The sequence below is a fragment of the Neomonachus schauinslandi genome, chromosome 2 (genome assembly GCF_002201575.2).
Source record: "Neomonachus schauinslandi chromosome 2, ASM220157v2, whole genome shotgun sequence".
In the NCBI taxonomy this organism is placed as follows: domain Eukaryota; kingdom Metazoa; phylum Chordata; class Mammalia; order Carnivora; family Phocidae; genus Neomonachus; species Neomonachus schauinslandi.
In genome coordinates, this window is record NC_058404.1 from 23059499 (window position 1) to 23080341 (window position 20843).

Below are 20843 nucleotides of genomic sequence, written 5' to 3' on the forward strand. Positions count from 1 at the left end.
GTACAACTGGATACCAAGATGCTTTGAAGAGGTACACTTTCCAAATTTTGGGGTTTTTCTTCCAATTGAAAGTTACTGTGATCAAAGTGGTCTTCCCCCCGCCCTTTTTTTTTTTTTTAAGATTTATTTTTATTTTTATTTTATTTTTTTTTTTTTAAAGATTTTATTTATTTATTTATTTGAGAGAGAGAGTGAGAGAGCACAAGAGGGGGGAGCGGGGGAGGGAGGAGCAGACTCCCCGCTGAGCAGGGAGCCTGATGTAGGGCTCGACCCCGGGACTCCAGGATCATGACCTGAGCCGAAGGCAGTCGCTTAACCAACTGAGCCACCCAGGCGCCCCAAGATTTATTTATTTTTAGAGAGAGAACTGCAAAAGTGAGATGGAAGGTAGGGGGGAAGGGGTAGAGGGAGAGGGCCAGAGAGAATCTCAAGCAGACTCCCTGCTGAGCACTGCCAAGGTAGGGCTCATCTCAAGACCCTGAGATCTTGACCTAAATCTAAATCAAAAGGGGGATGCTCAAAGGACTGAGCCACCCACGTGCCCCCACAGTGATCTAAGAAGTAAAACATCAAAATTTCCATGGAATTTCTCATTGCTTTCTACTGCCCTCTGCTGTGGTAATCCTCAAAAAAAACTTTTTAATCTCCCTTCCTCAAGAAAAACTATGACATCTAAAACTCTTGGAATGTGGTATGTAAATACCAAATGCTAAAAAAATATGTATCTTTAAATTATATTTGTAAGTATAGTTTTAATTTTAAAAGTTCTCCTCTAAATCTCTTACCAGAATTCCACGAAGCATTTCCTATGGTCTACTTTCATGTTAAAATTAAAAAGCTAGGGATGCCTATGTGGCAGAGTTGTTTAAGCCTCTGCCTTCAAAGGGGCATGATCCCAGAGTCCTGGAATCAAGCCGCATGGGGCTCCCTGCCAGTGGGGAGCCTGTTTCTCCCTCTCCCGCTCCCCCTACTTGTGTTCCCTCTCTCACTTGCTCTCTGTCGAATGAATAAAATCTTTAAAAAATAAAAATAAATAAAATTAAAAAGCTAACGGGAAGAAGTTACTATTGAGTTCAGAGTTGTTTCAGGAAAAGAGTAAAGAGAATCAATTATTTTTACACATGAAGCTGTTTTTTCACTCTCTACCCAGCTATCAGGAAACTTGTGGTAATACTTTAAACCCGAATTAGATTTTGAATCACGTGTGTGTAATACTTCACCAGGAAAAACTACCTTGAAATAAGCGAATACTTACTAAAACAATGTACTCTTAGAAACACTACTCGCATTTCCAAATAACTTTTTTCCGATCCTGCTAGACTGAGTATCCAAGGCAAAGATGGATAACTGAAATTCACAAATTACTATTTTAAATATAGTGATTTCAATCCTCTTAATCAAAGTTTTTAGAGGACTAAGATTGAAATCAGGTGATCTTCACAAATTTACCTAACTTAAAATTATGTGACTTTATTCTCACCATTATAGGAGTTCAACCTAAAGAAAAACCCACAGCTTTAAAAATGTGTAATTATGAATACAAACGTAAACGAATAACGAAGGGAGCTGAGTACTGAACATAAAGACCAAATAGTTCTCGTAGGTTTGCAAATACTCCTAAGAGGTATTTTCACATCCAACACACCCCTTTTAGTGACTCCAGGGCCCAGAGCTCGGCCTCCGAAGGTCAAAAGCGCCGTGACTCTGAAAGGTGTGCGGTGCTCAGGCGCAGAGTGAAAGGGGACGCTTTACTGCTTTTGAGAGAACACCAGGCTAACCCCACATCCGCGACTGCGTGGCCCACAGGCCTCCCAACCGCTGGGCTCTTGCCCGCAGGCCGCCCTCGCCCAAGCCCAGCTGCCCGGCTGCCTAGCAACGCGGCCAAGCTGCCTGGCAACGCCGCCGCCCCCGCCCGCCCTAGCCAGCCTGGGCCCACCCGGAAGGCCAAGGGATTCACTGTACCTCTTTTTTCTTCTGTCCTCCCCCGAGCTGGATGCAGAGAAGTAGCAGGAGGAGGAGAAAGGGAAAGCTCCCGGTGGGCAGGTATCGCAGCCGCCGCCCCGCCTGCCTCCGGCGTGAAGGAGCGCCCCTGGCACCCATCGCCGCAGGGCAGTGTCTCCTCCACGCTCGGTAACCGTGCGCGCCCAGCTCCTACCGGCGTCCTACTCCTGCCAGGCTAACCGCCGGGAGCCCCTGCCCGTGCCCTCGTGGGTTCCTGCGGCTTCGCCAGGGAAGCGGAGGCCGCTGAGGACGCGGAGGCCGCTGAGGACGCGGAGGAGGAAACTGACAGAGCATCCGGTTCACCGGGAGAGGGGACCTGGAAAGGCCCGGGATGGGGCAGGAAGTGGGCGTGGCGAGGGAACGGGGGCCTCGACCACGGCGCGCTGAGCCCCCGGCGGGAGTTCTCCCTAAGACCCACGCCGCGTGGGGCCACGGTTCTCTAGCTGGCCGGCTGAACGCTACTGAAACCAAGGCGAGGTTCCGGGAATATGCGAGGGGCCTCTTCAGTCCCGCAGAAGTAAACTCCTGTGTACCTGGAGCCACAGACAGACCTGATTGCCTTCTAGGATGATGGAGGAGCGATTTAAGGAATTAATAAGCACGTGGCCCCTGTGGCCAAGGGGCAATCTCCGTTTCCATTGGGAGATTTTTAGAGACACATCTGTGGCTCAACTGAGCCCTCTCAAGCCTCTAACATAATCCACGTAATATAATCCCGCGGATGCGTACTAGCCACTTGCAACTTCACAGCTGTTCCTTGCAGTCCCAATTGAGGGGCCTGAGGAGCCAACCTTCACACCACTCTTTCCCATTCATTCAGTATCCATGGAGCGCCAAAGTGCAGAGCACTGGACTAGACACTTGGGAATGCAAAAATGAAAAGGACTTAATACCTGCTCTCTGAACATTTTAAGAACAATAGCAGCAGACCTATCTGATATGGGTCAAGTACTGTTGTTACAGGATTTCTTTTCCTTAGGTGCCGGGTTTTTGGTTAGGCTGCTTGGAAGAATGACGAGCGAGACCAGAGGAAAAGTGGAGGGCAGCAAAGCAAAGTTTATTGAGTGACAGTACCAAGCTTCCCAAGAGGGGGAGTATGCGAGAGGGTTGCCAACTTGGCGTTTAGATCTAAGGGTTTTTTATGGGCTTGTTGGAGGGCAGTTTTAATCTGATTAACCCTCCATCATCCAATCAGGTTTTTGCCATCTACCTATCACTTGGAAAAGGGTGGAGGGCTACTTTCAGGGTGTTGTAAAATCCTTTTGAGGGTGGTTTCCTCTTGGGGGGGGAGGGGGTAAGGGCTTGTCCCTGCCTGCCTTTCTTCCAACTGTCCTCCATTACTGTTCTAATGTAGCTTTTATTTTACCTCAAGATTTCTTCTCTTTTATCATGAGCATTTCTGATGGTGTAATAAAGCCTATTGGCCCAATCTTAAAACAGTATTTCTAACTGCAAAAATTAAATTCATAAGATTACAAAGGAATCAGTTATAATTAAATACCATTATCAAAATTAAAACAATTCACCTCCTTTCACCTGGTGGTTTGTATTTGGGGAAAGCTGGAAAGCAAGGGTAGATGTTAGAACCAATGTATAAACACTCAGACTTCACAGTGTGATTATGATTGACCAAGAGGCACAGAATTGTAGGATACTTGGCCAACTAAGTAGCATGAGGGCTGAAAATAAATTCTGCAATCATATGAAATCTAGCAGTGTATCTAACAGCAATTCTAATAAATATGGTAATATGACAAACAGTATTTCAAAATATCTACTACTACTGTACTGTGATATGAAATTATTTGTAATTTCTGCAGGGAACAAAGCCATATGTACTGCTAATACTACCATGCTTTGCTTTCTACTTTATAATTGAAGAAAACAAGATTCTCATAAGAGGTTAATAGAAATACGGTTAAATTTTTTTCAATTCAAGTTTCATAGATGCCCTCAAATGTCATGGACTCCAGATTAAGAACTCCTGCTCCACAACAACCTTATTAGATAAGTCCTATTGTAACAATTTCCACATAAAGAAACTAAGGCCAGGAGATCTAACTCAAAGTCATACAACTAGAAAAAGGTGTCCCAGGAATTTGAACTTTGGCAGTCAAGCTCAATAGCCACTATTGTATACTATGCTATGCGACCTTTTTTAAAGGAATTTACAAATAAATCTCTCTATCTCCCGGGCTTTTGATTTCCCACTATTGTGTGCGCATTTTTGCCCATAGTAACTTCTCCCAAAAGAATAGCCCATTGCTTTTTCCTTGAGACTTGTGAAGGTGGCATCCACTTTTATCTATCTGTAACTTTATGGTTTATATGGAGATACACTCAACATAATCAAAATCCACCATCTGCCCCTTCATCTCCCAAATTTATCTTAATTTCTTTTATTGCAATTAATGGTACCACTGTAACCGAACCAACATGAGTTCACTCCTTGCTGAGTCACAGATAGAAACTACACCAGTTGAGTTGTTGCACAAAGGGAACTTTATTTGCAGTAAATAAGGAGATCATAGGAAATAATTTCCAAAGCCGTGACTCTTTGAGCAAGGGTGAATGGGTTCCTTTTATTTAGGTTTAGGAGGAATATTTTAAAAGGGGATCCTTGTTATTGTATATAAAGGTGGACATAAGGTCACGCAATACACCTTAAGGAAACATGCCTATACATGCATTGTTTAGTATTATAAAGAGACAAAGGTAATTATTGGTCATTCTAGAGGCCATTCCGTGGTGACCTGCGCAGATACATGATAGGGAGTTACGTTCAAACTTGTCTGAGTAGTCTGGGCTGGCTGGAGGTCTTGTCAGGGCAGTTGCTATTGCTTGAGGGGTGGTTTTGCTTTCCATTTGCCTGAGTTAAGATATAAGGCAGAAGGAAGAGCTTAAGGAAAAATGTAGGACAGAGGGAGGTGAGTATAAGCAGTAAAGGTCAGGTCTTGCGATCTGGTTTGTGACACCACCATCCTCCTAATTACCAATTTTCAGAGCCTCCAAGCTGCCCATTCTCTCCAACCATACTGCCATTGTATTTGGTTTCCAACTTCCTCTGCCTCCACAGTGTCTTAAAATTTGTTTTCTTCTTTTTATTTTGTAACTCTAGCATTCATTAGACAGACATCGGACATCATTATTAGTCCAATCTCCCCTTGCTTCTAATCTTACCATCCTCCTCTACCAGCCTAACCCAAGACTTTTTAATCCTACCTTCTTGCATTCTATTCTTGGTAAATTAGAGTGATCCTTTTAATACATAAACCAGTGCAAAGTAATTTCTCTGTCCTCAGCATAAAAAGCAGTCTTTTCCACGCCCTCAGGACCCTACTGTTACTTGGAGCCTGGTTACCTTTCCAACCTCATTCCCTACTTCTGCTTTCTCACTCTGCTCCAGCTGGGCTGTTTTCTTTTCCTTAAATATGTCAAGCATACTCTGTCTCTGTTCTTCACACTGTTGTTCCTTCACCCTTCTCACTGAGATAGATGGTCACATGGCAAACTTTGTCACTTTATTTACATTGAGGCTCAGAGTTCCTAAAATGTCATCGTGAGATAGAGAAACTGAAGGGAACCCGTAGGGGGTAAAAAACCTGGCTTTTTATCTCCTTTTCCTCCTTCTGTTCTTTGCTAGGATCTGCACCACACACACACACACACACACACACACACACACACACACACACACACTTGCCTTAATGTATGTCCTCCTTGTAAAGGACAAGGAGTAAATGATTTCTTTGGAGTCTTCCAGCACAACAGATAACATCTCAGGAATGACTGGGTAGGAATGACCAGGCAAGGCCATCATGTGTGTCTTCTAGACCACTGGCACTAGACATCTCAACACCAAGACCTCCTGGCTCCAGGGAATCAGTGACTTATGATAGACATCTGGACCCTGTCCTCGTTCAGACCACTTCTAGATGCCTGAGAGGACACGTGCACCAGACCACAATCATCAATAAAAACCCTAGGCCCCAAACAAAGGAGAGATTTTCTCTCCTTTGTTTTCCAAGTCTCCTGGACACTGTCTGTACCTGCACTCTCTACATATCTTCAATAAACTCTGCTGTACTTCCTACTGGCTCACATTTGATTTCCATCCTGCTGCGCTTAGCAAGGACCCTCTTGGCTGGTCCTGCTGGACCCCCTCTTGGTCCTCGGGACCCAGCCTGCCTGCATCAATCTCATCTCTCAGACAACCCTTTCTAAAAACTAAACTCCTTACCCTACACACACACACACACACACACACACACACACTTAACTTTTTTATAGCATTCATCATTACCTGAAATTAAGCTATTGATTCATTTATTTAGGATTAGGATGTAAGCTCAGTAAAACAGGGCTTTCATCTACACTGTCTAGAATAATCCCTGTTTTACAGTTTTTATAGTATCTATCACTAACTGACATTATGCATTTCTATTCATTTATCTGTCTTTCCCCCCAATGGAATGTAAACTCCATGAAGGCAGAGACTTTGTTTTCTTTGAGTCCACACTACACAGAATAGTACATTTGTTGAATGAATGAATGAATGAATGAATGAATGAATCCAGCCATTCTCTGTTTATTCCCTAAAGTACAATACTAAGCATGTCACTGTCTTTAGTCCACAGACTTTCAGTAGCTCATCCCTAGGTTCCAAAGGAGGTCCAAACTCTGGATAATGGCTTGGAGCCAAGTTAAACTCTTTACTCTTGTTTGAAGCAGCCTTCAAACTGGAGTTTACACCAAAGACTACATAGGCAAATAGTTTTAAAAGAATTCACTTCCAAAATCTCAACAATCCTGTGTTCTTTCCTAAAATTGATGGACTTGGAAGAAGTGCCTGAGGTGCAGGCTAACTCTTAATGGTTCTTCTTGCCCAGCTTTGTTAGCCTTTTATCTTAGCTAAAGAAGGAGATCTCTCCCTCCATCCCCATTTTTGCTTTCAACAGTATTGAAAGAGGACATGCTCCAGTTATCAGCTATAGATCATTTAGAAATTGTTTTGGGAATAGAACACTATGTAATTTTTGGCCCTTTACTCAAAAGGAGTTCAAGCAATTGACTGATATTGTGATAACAGACTCCTATTCCTGCCTCCTTATTGTAATCATAGTTCTTTAATACTTACTATAAACAAAACTTAAAAATAAGAATAAAATGATGCTGAATATTATCTTGTTCTAGCAGTAATTAATATTTATCCACAGACATGTAAATTAATTTTTAAAACCTCAATTATTTCTATAAGTAATGTTTTCCCAATACACTTTTGTTTTGCATTTTTTCATGTTTACTACTATTTTCTCAAATTCATAATATATGTTGTTATTTTGATAAATTGGGTATACCTAATAACTAATGGTAACTCAGTGCAACAGATAATATTTAATATAGCCTCATGGTCAGAAGTTTGTTTAAATCAAATTTCAATTCATACAACTCTTTTTTGCAAAGAAGGCTCTCAAGCATAAAACAAATATATATATATTAGAATAAAATTCTATCTGCTTACACTGCCAGTGGGAGGTTAAATCAGTTCAACAACTTTGTAAAAGTGGCAATATCTTCTGAAGTTAATACACCTACCTTTGACCCAGGAGTTCCAAATAGACATATATTCACCAAATGACATATACAAATGTGTGTAGCAGCTTTATTCATAAAGCCCGAAGTTGGAAAGAGACCAAACATCTATCCACAGTTAAACAGATAATTAACTTGTGATGCAGTCATACTATATATCAGTAAAAGTGATCTAATGACATCTATGCATAATATGAATGAATTTTACAATATAAGGATCCAGACACAAAACTAATATATTTGGGTTTATGCAAATAAACAAAGACCAACCAGATGAGAACAGGAAGAAGCTCTTTTTTCAGAGCTTGCTATAGCAAGGGAGTAAGCCACCCCCACTTGCATTTTGACAGACTTAAAGGCAGGCAGAGAAGTAGGAAAGCTTAATAGAAAAAAGGGAAGGCCTCAGGTACCCTGCCTCCTTGTAGGTGGGCTAAATAGAAGGAGGGCATCTCTGTGATTGGTTAGGGCTGCATATTTGGCTTTCTATAGTTGGTCCTAAGTTTGAAACAGGGACAAAAAGTAGGTAGATATCAGTTTTTAATTAAGTGCTGGCCATTTGGGGCCAATTGTTAAAGAAGTTATTGTTTGGACTCCTGGATTGACTAGAGATAGCAGTCTGACCTCCTACAGGTCCAGGCTGGCTTCCTGGGGGCTTTATTACAGATAAGCGGTTGGTTTCCTGGACATATTGCAGGTTATAGGTCAGAGTTCTATTTCTATATATGATCTGACCATTAAGTTGGTTAGTGTATTAAATACCTCAGGTGAGAAGTCAGGATAGTGGAAGAGGACCCAAGAGGGTTCTGGAGTACTGGAAAAAGTCTATGATCTATTTCTTGTTCTGATTGCTGGTTATTATGTAAGTGTATATTCTTTGTGCAAATTTATTGAGCCATAATTTTGTGATTTATGTATATATGCTATATTTCAATACAAAATTTACTTTTTAATAAAAAGTTTCATTAAAAAAAGTATAATTTGGGGGGGCACCTGGCGGGGTCAGTCAGAAGAATGTGTGACTCTTGATCTTGGAGTTGTGAGTTTGAGCTCCATGTTGGGTATAGAGATTACTTAAAAAAAATAAAATCTTAAATAATAAGAATAATTTTTTAAAAAGTAAAATTTTCAGGGACGCCTGGGTGGCTCAGTCGGTTAAGCGTCTGCCTTCGGCTCAGGTCATGATCCCAGGGTCCTGGGATCGAGTCCCGCATCGGGCTCCCTGCTCCGCGGGGAGCCTGCTTCTCCCTCTCCCTCTGTCTCTGTCTCTCTCTCTGTCTCTCATGAATAAATAAATAAAATCTTTAAAAAAAAAAAAAAGTAAAATTTTCAAATCCCTTGGAGACAGCATAATGGAAATACAAGTTCGGGAGGATAAAAAGATAATATAAAATATCCAATTGTTAAAAAGAAGAGTTCCTTCTTGTTTGTGAGTTTGTTCTTTGATGGATAAAGATTGTTACAATTTCCATTCCTTTGGAAATATTAATAAGAATGCTGTGACAGTTTTATTTTATTAATGTCAATATTTATAACGATGGAAATTGTAATCGCCAAGTATTTAAGCATATAATGAAAACCTTTAGATGTTTACTTTAAAATGCACAAAGGGATATCTAGTCTAAATTCTTTTAGAGGGATGTTATCAAAACAATTTGATAGACCACATTCTGCATGTTCCTACCCCTATCACTGTTGCATCTTTCTGGAATGAGCTTGTCTACACTCCTTGTACTTCAAAATCTTGCTCATTCTTCAGTGCACAACTTAAATATCATCTCTGTTGTGATTTCCAATTCCTATCCAGCAGTATCCAATATTTTCTCTTTGCTTCCATATATATATTTGTTTGCAAGTTGCTTATTGAAAGTCACTTAAGTCGTTAAGTATCTAAAGACAAAAAATATTTACATGTAATTGTGTCAAAACACTGCAATAAATAGTAATGATTACTAAAAACTTAACTTTTCTTTCAAACATAAGTAATCTTTTCAAAAATTATTTGAGAGGATATAAAAAGCATCTTTCTGTGACGAAAATGAAGTGTTAATCTAGTCATAAGATAACAGGGTGATTTCATAGAAAGAGATTAAAATTGTAATTTTAGGCCTTCTGTACATTATTCTTGAAACAATATTGTAGTAAAAGATTTATTAAACACCTTACCATACGTGTTTTTAGGCATTCACAGATAAAAAATGAATAAATCTGTAAATTAAAGTTTTTGACTGTAGCTTTAAAATATAACCTGTTAACATATTAAATAAAACAATGTATATATCATAATATACCATATCGATAAACTATAACTTAATAAACAGAAAATTATATGCATTATTTTATATAAATATTTATGTATCTTTGTAATCAGAGTACCTAGAATACTCAAGCATTTGTATTAATTACCATATTTAACCAAAGTAACCACTTTTTTCTCCAGACACAATAGAAAAACAGAAGACAGAAAAGCAAGCACTATTTAGCTATCTTTTCTTTATGAGTGCTAATGTCTTCTTTTATATCTATTTACAAGGGTAATTCAAATGCATTTGTATATTTTGCCCATCTCTACCTGTTCTACAAAATTTAAAATTATGTTTAGTGATTGTGATATTGTGATTTATAATAAGAAATATATGTCTGGTCTTCATCCCTGTTTCTGGCACAGTGCTCCTTTTTTTTTTTCTTTTAGCAGCAAGAGAGGTATTATTCAGAGAGTGGTTAAGACAACGAACATTTTTGTCTTTTGAAGAGATAATGCTATTGCATAATTTTACATTGTGTTAGAAAAAAATAGTTAAGGATACATATTACATATTTAAAGCCAACTGTTGTAAGAAGAGTTATATACTCTATTACTTCTAAAACAATAGAAGCATGAGGAAGGTATAGAGAGTACATTATCTGTCCATCCAGGTGCATAAAACAAAAGGGAGTAGGGAATTAAAAACAAATGATGAAAAATAAAGCCAGTAAATAGAAAACACAAAATAAATCCTACAGTATATATAATCATGATAAATATAAACTAGTTATATCCATCTATTTTTTTATGCTTCATATTTTAGATCTTTAGCACAGATTGTTTTTATTTAAATTCAATTAACATATAGTGTATCATTAGTTTTGGAAGTAGAGCAGTGATTCATCAGTCTCATATAACGCCCAGTGCTCATTACATCACGTGCCCTCCTCAGTGTCCATCACCCAGTTACCCCATCCCCCATCCCCCTCCCTCCAGCAACACTCAGTTTGTTTCCTATGATTAAGAGTCTTTTAAGGTTTGCCTCCCTCTCTGATTTCATCTTGTTTTATTTTTCCCTCCCTTCCCCTAAGAGCCCAGATGTCCATCGACAAATGAATGGATAAAGAAGATGTGGTATATACACACAATGGAATGTTACTCAGCCATCAAAAAATGAAATCTTGACATTTACAACGGTGTGGATGGAACTAGAGGGTATTATGCTAAGCGAAATAACTCAATCAGAGAAATCATGATCTCACTCACATGTGGAATTTAAGAAACAAAACAGAGGATCGTAGGGGATGGCACAGAGCTCCTTAAAACCCTTGAAATTTCCTAAGTGATGTGAGTGATAAAGATGTTTGTTATTATGTCAATGGGGTGACTCTTGGACTCCACCTAAGGGTGGGGCTGGTTCCCGGGGGACTAACCAAGTGATTAGAGGGGCGGAACTTTGAGTCCAACCCCTCCTCTCCAGGGAAGGGAAATGGGCTAGAGGCTGAATCAATCATGCCTGTGTTATTAAGCTTCCATAGAAACCCAAAAGGACTGGGTTCAGAGAGCTTCTGGGTTGGTGAACACGTGGAGATTCTGGGAAAATGGTATAGTTGGAAAGGGCATGGAAATTTCAAGCCCCTTTTCTTATACAATACCTTATGCATCTTTTCCGTCCAGCTGTTCTTGAGTTATATCTTTTTATAATAAACTGGCAATCTAGTAAGTAAAATGTCTCTCTGACTTTTGTGAGCCACTCTAGCAAATTAATCAAACCTAAGGAGGGGGGTCATTGAAACCTCCAATGTAGAGCCAGTTGGTCAGAAGCACAGGTGATGTTAACCTGGCCATGTGACTGGAGTTGGTGGGGTGGTGGGGGAAGAGAAGCAGTCTTGTAGGACTGAGCCCTTAACCCATGGGATCTGATACTATCTCCTGGTAGATTTTAATGTCTGAAATTATAAGACACCTACCTAGTGTCTGAAAATTGTTTGGTGCTCTGGAAAAATCCCTGCCACACACTGGTATGTGGTGCAGAATCCTTTTAGTGATCGGTATTTTTGGAGGTTTCTTTTTTGTTGTTTGTTTCTTACTTAAAAATTATCCAGGCACCCAAAGATTATTTATTAGTTAGCTTTATCATATGTCTAAAGCAGTGCTATCAATAGAGCTCTGTGATTATGGAAATTTTCTATATCTGTGCTGTCCAATATGGTAACCACTGGCCAAATGTGACTATTGGACACTTGAACCATAGTTAATGCAACTGAGGAACTGAATATTTAATTTATCTAACTTTAATTAATTTAACTTTAAATAGCTACAGTGGCTATTATAGTAGTTACTACTGTCCTGAATAGTCTAAGTTCTTAAAACCTGGAATATAATCTTAGTTAATGTTAAGTCTTCATGATTAGAAGCACTATAAGAATTTTATAAAATTAAGCTTGTTATCACTTTTTTTTAAGATTTATTTATTTAGGGGCGCCTGGGTGGCTCAGTCGTTAAGCGTCTGCCTTCGGCTCAGGTCATGATCCCAGGGTCTTGGGATCAGGATCGAGCCCCACATCGGGCTACCCGCTCGGCAGGAAGCCTGCTTCTCCCTCTCCCACTCCCCCGGCTTGTGTTCCCTCTCTCGCTGTGTCTCTCTCTGTCAAATAAATAAATAAAATCTTTAAAAAAAAAAAAGATTTATTTATTTATTTTAGAGAAAGAGAGAGAGTGTGTGAGTGTGAGCTGGGGGAGGGGCAGAGGGAGAAGAAGAGGGAGAGAGAGAATCTCAAGCAGGTTCCCTGCTTGGCCCAGAGCCCCAGTGTGGAGCTCGATCTCACGACTCTGAGATCATAACTTGAGCTGAAACCAAGAGTCAGACGCTTAACCGCCTGAGCCACCCAGGTGCCCCTATAAAATTAAACTTTTAAAAAGACATCCATTATTATCATTTAATTATTTAAATATGTTTTTATATCTCTCAATTTTTTGAAAAGTCATGAAAAGAGTAACAATTTACTTAAATCATGAAATCAGTTTAGTGAATTTAATCCATGGGACATTTAACCCTGGTCTTGTATAAATCTAAATATTGTGCTGATGTTCTTTTTTTTGGTAAACTAAATTTTACACTCCTTAAATAATGCCAAAAGTTCTCTCGTATGGGAACTAAGGTCTTTTTTTAAAACCTCATAATTATATTAATGAAGGCTATTAAGTCAATGCACTCTTCAGCCACCATAATTTTTAAAATAAATGTAACAATAATGTGTTTATTTATTTAAAAAAATTTTTTTTCAGTTTGTCTCGACTAGATATTCCCAGAGGGCACACATACCAACAGAGTGATTTTTGTAATCTGTTACTCTAAAATTTCCCAGCATCAGAAAAAGGGAGGGAGAGGCAGAAAGAGAAAAATTAGAAGTGCAAAAAAGTCAATTTCAGACAAATATTAAATTGTCACTATAAAGAACTAATTATGTCCTATCTACAAAAGAGATGACAAAGTTTAGACACAGGAAAACCCATTTTGACATATATACACAGACAAGAGAAAGTCCTTGGTCAATTTTATCAAGCCATACGATTAAAAAGCCAGAGATTTTGGAACCCCGAAGTATAGAAATGAAACAGATTAGGAATCTTCAACATGAGAGAAAATGATCTCTCCTCTGTTCTCCTCTGTACACAAGACAATCTTCTCATGCGTGTTTCTTCTCCTTTTGTTCTAAGGGAGCTACCGAATGAACATCTTGCTAAAATCAAACGTTGCCCCCAGGAGTCACTGCAATTCCAATTTACCTCTGCAAAATACTACCAGTCAGAGGATAAGTATACATTATATTTAGAAAACATAAAGGAAACAGGGGTTTGGCCTGAAAGATGTGCAGCTTCAGACTGAGAAGACCCCATGAGAACTCTAGCCGTCAGTAAGTTTGGTGCTGATGGAACTTGGCGCTGATCAGGGGCCAGACAAAACTGACGGTGGGCACATGAATCTAAACAAATCATTTCTCACAAAACTGGGGAGGACCCCTTACAAGGTTTTGAAATGCTGGCCTAAAGCAACATGTACCCAAAGAACATCAGGCTGAGGACACCTTCTGGACTCCCCCTTCCTCAGCAATGGTCCGAGGAAGACTTATGGACTTATCAGTTCTATGTCCAGACCCTCCTGATAGACTGTTCTTTGTATGGACAAAACCAGCAGACCGTAGAAGTAAATACCACAAGGCAGAAAAGCAATTCACCAAGAATACAATATAAATCTGATCATATGACCAAAAAGCCCCAAAAGAACTTATTCCTGAGAAAACAAAACAAACCCAGTGCAGAAGAATCACAATGACATATTAATCAGAGCTCAGTTCAGAGTAAAACTTACCTCCCATCTGTGGCCAGAGTGACAATTTGAACACTTAAACAGAGATTTCTAGGACCTCCAATGTGTACATTATTACTGAGTATAAAGTTCTGGTCCAACAGTGAGGGGCTCAGCTAACCCTTGGTGGAATCTTTGTTTCTGTTACTACCGTCCATCTAAACAACACAACTGAAGTCAAACTGAGTTGGGTTTATTGGCTCATTGCAAATGCTCAATCCTATTCCATGAGGAGTTTGAAGGAATCTGAGTAAGAGAGTATTAAAAGGGAAGAGTTACAGCATTTAATCTTTTGGGGAGGCTTCAAGGAAGTGTGGTTCTATTCTGGATTCAGAGCTGTCAGAAGCAGGAGAAATTCGTGGTAGGGTATCTTAATAATTTTTGTCTAGAAGATGAAAGGAACAAAGTAAAACTAAATATAAAATCGACCACAAAAGGAACAGTCTCTTATATTAGCTGAGAGAGGCAGATGTTTGGTCATTTTTGTGGTTTATACAGTGCTCTTGTTTCTGACAAGATTATGGAAGGGACTCATTTTTGTCTTGCTCTGTCACGGTCACAGAGTGGCCTTGTCTGATGATGGTCTTCTATGGGATTTTTAATATTCAGCAGAAGAATACCAAGGCCTGTTAGAGCCAGATCAGCTCCAGGAGCTCATTTGTTCTTTCTACATCTTGGGCAAAATTATCTTAATTTCCTAATCAAAAAAATCACAGGACTCTTGTGAGGATTAAATTAACTAATAGGTATAAGGAAATTATTACATAGTTCAGAATGTATGAATTCTTAATTAATATTTGCTAGTGTTATCATCATTTGCCATCACATTGAACATACGTTCAATCCCCTCCCATTGAATAGTAAGCACTGGGAGCTTTAATTATCTTTGTATTCCCTACCCCAATAATGTACTACCTACCCCAGCACTACACAAAGCAGGGTGTTTGGGAGCATGCGCTTTGGAGCTGGACTCTCCACTTCTTAACTATGTGTCCGTAGGCAGATTACGTCACCGCTCTGTTCCTCAATTTCTTCATTGTAAAAGGAAAAGAATTATAGCACCTTGAAGATGAAAGAAGTGAATACATGCAAAATGTTTAGAAGAGTACTTGACACATTGTAAATGCTATAGATTAACTCCCATTGTGGGTGTAGGTACTCAGTAAATATTTAACTGACTTCAGACATGAATTCTTCTCCTCTACCAGACACTAGGGTAAATACAGGAATAAGGGCGAGAAAGAAATGAGAGGCATAGTCCTTCTCTAAGCAACAGATATAGATATTTAGCATGTTTCCGTTGGAGGGATGAGCCCATCAGTGACATATCGGTGTCCCTCAAGCTGTTGTGCTGCAAACAGATTACCAGGGAGCAAGGATGTGAGCTTAGATTTCACATCCTAGCACCATACATGATGTAATACAGGAGCATAAAAACTTTTTTAACACCTAACTATTACATGGATGCCCATATGGAATATACAGAGGAAAGTGTAAAGGGAAAACCCTTAGAGCTCCAAGAAACACAGTTGAAAAACTAATAGTTGGAAATATTAGGCACTAATACTTAATCTTAACTGCCTTTTCTCATTTTTTAAAATATATTCATTTGTTAGTATATCTAAATAATTTTAATATTTTTCAAACAATTCACTGTTTAAAATAAATTTTATATAATGAGTATGTTTCCCAGAAATATTCCAGAAAAAAGGTGATTTTGCATATTATGATAAATTATGTTCAATTATTTTAAAACTGTATCTTAATAAATAACTGAAGGCTTGAAGTATTACGTCTGCGTAAAAAACAGAAATTAGATTATTTTTGTAAATATTGCTAAACTTCAACCTAATGCTACTTCCCATGGCACTCATTAAAACATTTTCTTTTATTCATAGAACTTAGTAGCATTTCTAAAAATTCATCGCATATGATCTTTCCTGCCTAGACTTCCTATCAAAATCAATATAAATTCATATTTGAAATGCAGAATTAAGGAATAGCCTAGTAAAAGATTTACCAAATGAATTATACTACTAAAAAAGCATGCACCTGCACAATTACATTTAAAACCTATGTTTGGGATGTTTTCAGAAACAATCGTCAGCATATGATTTCATTATGTTGAACATATGGTTAACTCAAACAGCCTTTCCATTTATTTGTTCAGCATGTTCCATGTATCTGAAAAGGCCAGTGGGGCATATGTTAACACCATGAAATATCGTTTCAAAGGACTATTCACTGGTTAGTAACTGGGGGCCCACTGTGGGGAGCAAGGGAGAAGGCATTATTTCCTTAAATTCTTGTATATCAGATGTTCTGAAGTCTAAGTCCAAAGTCTGGCTGCTCTTTGGCAGGATGCTCCCAGAGTTTTCTAGACTCCCTAAGAAAATTCAACTTATCTTAATGAAATGATATAGAAGCAAGGTAGGGATATGGACAAATGATTGAAGCTATTTAATTCAAGCAATCTTTAGCAAGTTTTTATAAAGAGAAAAGAATCATGGAACTCTACATCAAAAGCTAATGATGTAATGTATGGTGATTAACATAACATAATTTAAAAAAATACTAAAAAAAAAAAAGGAATCCAAGAGGGTCACAGGAGTGTGTAGAGAGTATCTCTGAGATTCTAAAATAATTTTAAAAATGTTCTATGGAGCCAGGAAAATATTGGAAAGGAAATTATGAAGCCAGGTGAGCTTAAGAGATAGTTTCACTATCCTTACTATGCCAAATGTTGTTCAGCTTGGACAGATGTGAGTTTGCTGCAGAATACTTAACAGTGTTATCTTCATTTGTGGTTCTCATGGTTTTAAAATGCTGTAATTTGGGATGCCTGGGTGGCTCAGTTGGTTAAGCATCTACTTTCAGCTCAGGTCATGATCCCAGAGTCCTAGGATCCAGTTCTGCATCAGGCTCCTTGCTCCGCAGGGAGTTTGCTTCTCCCTCTCCCTCTGTACTCTCTCTCACTCCCTCTCAAGTAAATAAATAAAATCTTTAAAAAAAAAAATCACAAATGCTGGGGCACCTGGGTGGCTCAATCGGTTAAGTGACCGACTCTTGATTTTGGGTCAGGTCATGATCTCAGGGTCATGAGATAAAGTCCTGCGTTGGACCCTATGTCAGGCTCCCCACTCAGGGCAAGTCTGTTGAGATTCTGTCTCTCCCACTCCCTCTGCCCCGCCCCCTGCTCAGCTCTCTCTAAATGAATGACTGAATGACTGAATGAATAAATAAATAGAATTCTTTAAAAAAATCACAAATGATGAGCTAAGCATGACTTTTTTTCATATTAACATAAATTTTTAGCTGGAATTATCAGTAATTAAATTATATTGGTAGAATTATAATAAATTCTATTGGTTTCCTGCAAGAGTTCATCATTTTATTCCAGGGATTAAATTAGTTATTAAGAAATATGTCAAAGGATATTTCACAAAGCTAAAACCAGGAAGCTCTAAAATTAGTACCCCAATTTATTAGTTAATGGTGTTTAATCTACATTGATTTCATTGCTAAAAAAAAAACTCATTTTACTCATTAAAATTGTATATCAAAGTATATAGGGTAGGAAGAAGGGAATGTATATGGAACATTTAAAGAATGAGAGAAAAACCATTCCAAATCAGGGATTTATTTTGTCCAATGATACGGAAGCTGTTGTTCAGTAGCAATGCTTAGTAATTGCGTATAGTACCTTTCTGACTGAAAATAAAGCAAGCTTCAGGAGCATTCATACTTCATATAGAAAGGGGTTAATAATGTGTGAATCAGCAATTTTTTAAAAGATTTATTTATTTATTTGAGAGAGAGAGATTGTGCAAGAGAGCGGGGGTGGGGAGCAGAGGGAGGGAGAGAGTACGTCTTAAGCAGGCTCCCTGCTCAGCATGAACCCACCCAACACAGAGCTTGATCTCAGGACCCTTTGATCATGACCTGAGCCAAAACCAAGAGTCCCACATCCAACCAACTGCACCACCCAGGCACCCCGTGAATCAACAATTTTGAATCAATAAGGACTGTATTTTTTTATCATTAAGTGAAATAGACGAATAGTATATATCAATGTGCAAGTTATAGTAAACTTATAGTGACCTGGCATGATTAGAAATGAAGAGTTCATGGGTGGGGGAATAAGTGAAATAGGTGACGGGGATTAAGGAGGATACTTGTCATGATGAGCATCAGGTGATGTATGGAGTTGTTGGTCACTATATTGTATACCTAAAACTAGTATTACACTGTGTGTTAGCTACACTAGAATGAAAAACTTAATAAAAAAAGAAAATGCAAAATTCATCAGTTATTCAAATTAAATTTTAAATTTTCATACACTTTGCTTATTCATTCACACAATTAAAAATTCTAATATGACAAAAAAAGAAACTTAATATTTGAACTATACCAAATATGAACTAGTAATTATGACCTAGAAGCCTCTTGAACATCAAGTGGAATTTATTACCTTAATCCATATTTTATCTTTCTTTCTTATTCCTGCTGAGTGTTCTAGTTCCCTTAATGCTTCCCCATTCTCCCCCCCCATTACTCAGGCGTCAAGCCCTGAAACTCTAGCACTGGTCCTTATCATTTTATATATGGACTCCTATGATAACATTTCTACTAGTTTCCCTCTTTATGGAATCTAATTCACTAGCAAGATGAATTTCTCCCAGGCAGAGTTAAATTTATGTCACCCTCTTCCTTAAAAGCCTTCACTGGCTCCCTAAAGCGAATATGATTAAACTCCCCTAGTCCTGTGTTCCAGTCTTTGTCTTCCTTACCTTTCTTTTCTAAGTACTTTGCTGCTACTTGCTTTCTCATTACAGCCAGAGTGATCCAATTTCTGTACCCCCGACTATTCTGTGATTGGCATCTGTGTCTTTGTTCTTTTTTTGTTCCCTGACTCTCTGGCTCCTTTCCATTCTACAATGCTCAAATCATCCTGTACCATTTAAGACTCAGTACACATTTGTGTTTCTCCAAGAAATCCTCACAGAATCCTCCAGTCCACCAAGAACTCTCGGAGTTCTTTGTCCAACAAATTGGACATTTCTTGATATATTGTAGCAGTTCCCAAACTCTTTGAACTCAGGACACTTTTGTACTCTTGAAAATTATTGAGGACCCAAAGAGTTTTCATTTATGTGGGCTATATATATATATCAATGTTTGTCCTATTATAAAGTAAAATTGAGAAAAAATTTAAACAAATTATTTAAAAATTATAGTAAATCCATTGTTTGTTAACATAAATAACATTTATATTTTTTAAGGCATTAGTGAAAAGACTGATGTTTTACATTTTTGCCAATATTCTTCATGTCTGGCTTAATAGAAGACAGCTCTATACTCATACTGTTTCTACATTTAATCCATTGTGATATCACACATCATATAAATTCTGGAAATCCCACTGTAACTCATGAGAGAACGATAGTGAAAAGACTTTTACCATAGATTAAACCATAGGTTTGGGTATCTAAAAATGAGTCCTTTGTTAGGTTGATCAAGATCTCTATCTACTTGAGAATAATTAAAAGAAACAGGGAAGTCACATACCGTCACAATTATTTAAGTACAAATTACCCTCCTTGTGGCTTTAAACAAAGGAATCAGAGGCTAGGTAGGTTGGAACGTTAGAACCTGCTCCTCATATTTCCAGCCCCGTGGGGTCCCTGCAAGACCTGCTAGTCACTGAAACACGCACAGCTTGAAAATGCAAGGGAAATTAAAGGCTTGGATTAGCCTTTACCAATGGGGAAGGGGACCAATGAGAAAAAGAAGTCAGTGACCAAAAGGGGACACCAATTCTGAGACATGTTCTATGAAGTGCCTCAGAAGGTCCAAGGGGATGATGTGCCAGTCTCCAACATTTGGGGCCAACTAGGTAACACATCCTTGTAAAGGATTTCTTTCTTCCCTGTTTCGTTCCCACTGCCCCGTACTCCTCTGAGATCAGTTCCTAAATAAACTACCTGCACATAGCCTTTGTTTCAGATTCTGCTTTGGCAATCACTTTCATCATTTTTACTGTAAGCAGTGGTTGACTATTTTTTCCCCCTCTTCCAACAAGACTATATGGAGGGGAATTTTGACTTACTTATTTCTGCATCTCCTAAGCCTAGCATATAGTAAAACCTTACTGTATTTTTGATGGATAAATGGTAGCATTTTTGAGAAATTTCCCGTGGATAGAGGCAATAACAGGTTGCAGGCTGGAATTGGATAGGTAAAGAGAAATATTAAAGAATGAGAAAAGTTATGGAGGGGAAAAAACCCATGAATTTCCTCTATCATTTGTTTATCTCTATATACAATAAAAACTTTGTTTGCTATCATATAATGCAGAGGTTTCCTACAATACAGAGGAGGGGATGTTTCGTGGCATCCTATTTGACTCTTTTGATGTTGTAGAAATGCAAGTTGATGTTTAAAGAACAAGTATCTAAGGAAGGAAAAAAAAAAATTTATAACTGTGACAGGCACTGGACCAAGTGGTTTGCATAAATTATCTCCTTTACAAATGAGGAGATGAAGGCTTCCAGAAGTTTAATATCTTATTCAAGGTCATAATGTTGTTAAATGGTACACCTGGAAGCAAAATCCAATTTAGCATTAATCTCAGTCTTC

At 38.5% G+C, this 20843-nt stretch overlaps 1 protein-coding gene across 2 annotated transcripts in view; it reads right to left on the reverse strand.

Annotated features, from left to right (window-relative positions):
• TUSC3 (tumor suppressor candidate 3) overlaps nucleotides 1–2187 on the reverse strand; it is a 267954-nt gene extending 265767 nt beyond the window's left edge. The window contains exon 1 of one of the 2 annotated variants that reach the window (XM_044911838.1): nucleotides 1963–2143. In XM_044911838.1, coding sequence (XP_044767773.1) covers nucleotides 1963–2100 — 138 coding nt within the window. In that variant the 5' untranslated portion in view covers nucleotides 2101–2143. Of the gene's footprint in view, nucleotides 1–1962 lie in introns of both variants that reach the window. The other variant, XM_044911834.1, reaches the window with a different exon arrangement.
• Between the last annotated feature and the right edge of the window lie 18656 nt (nucleotides 2188–20843).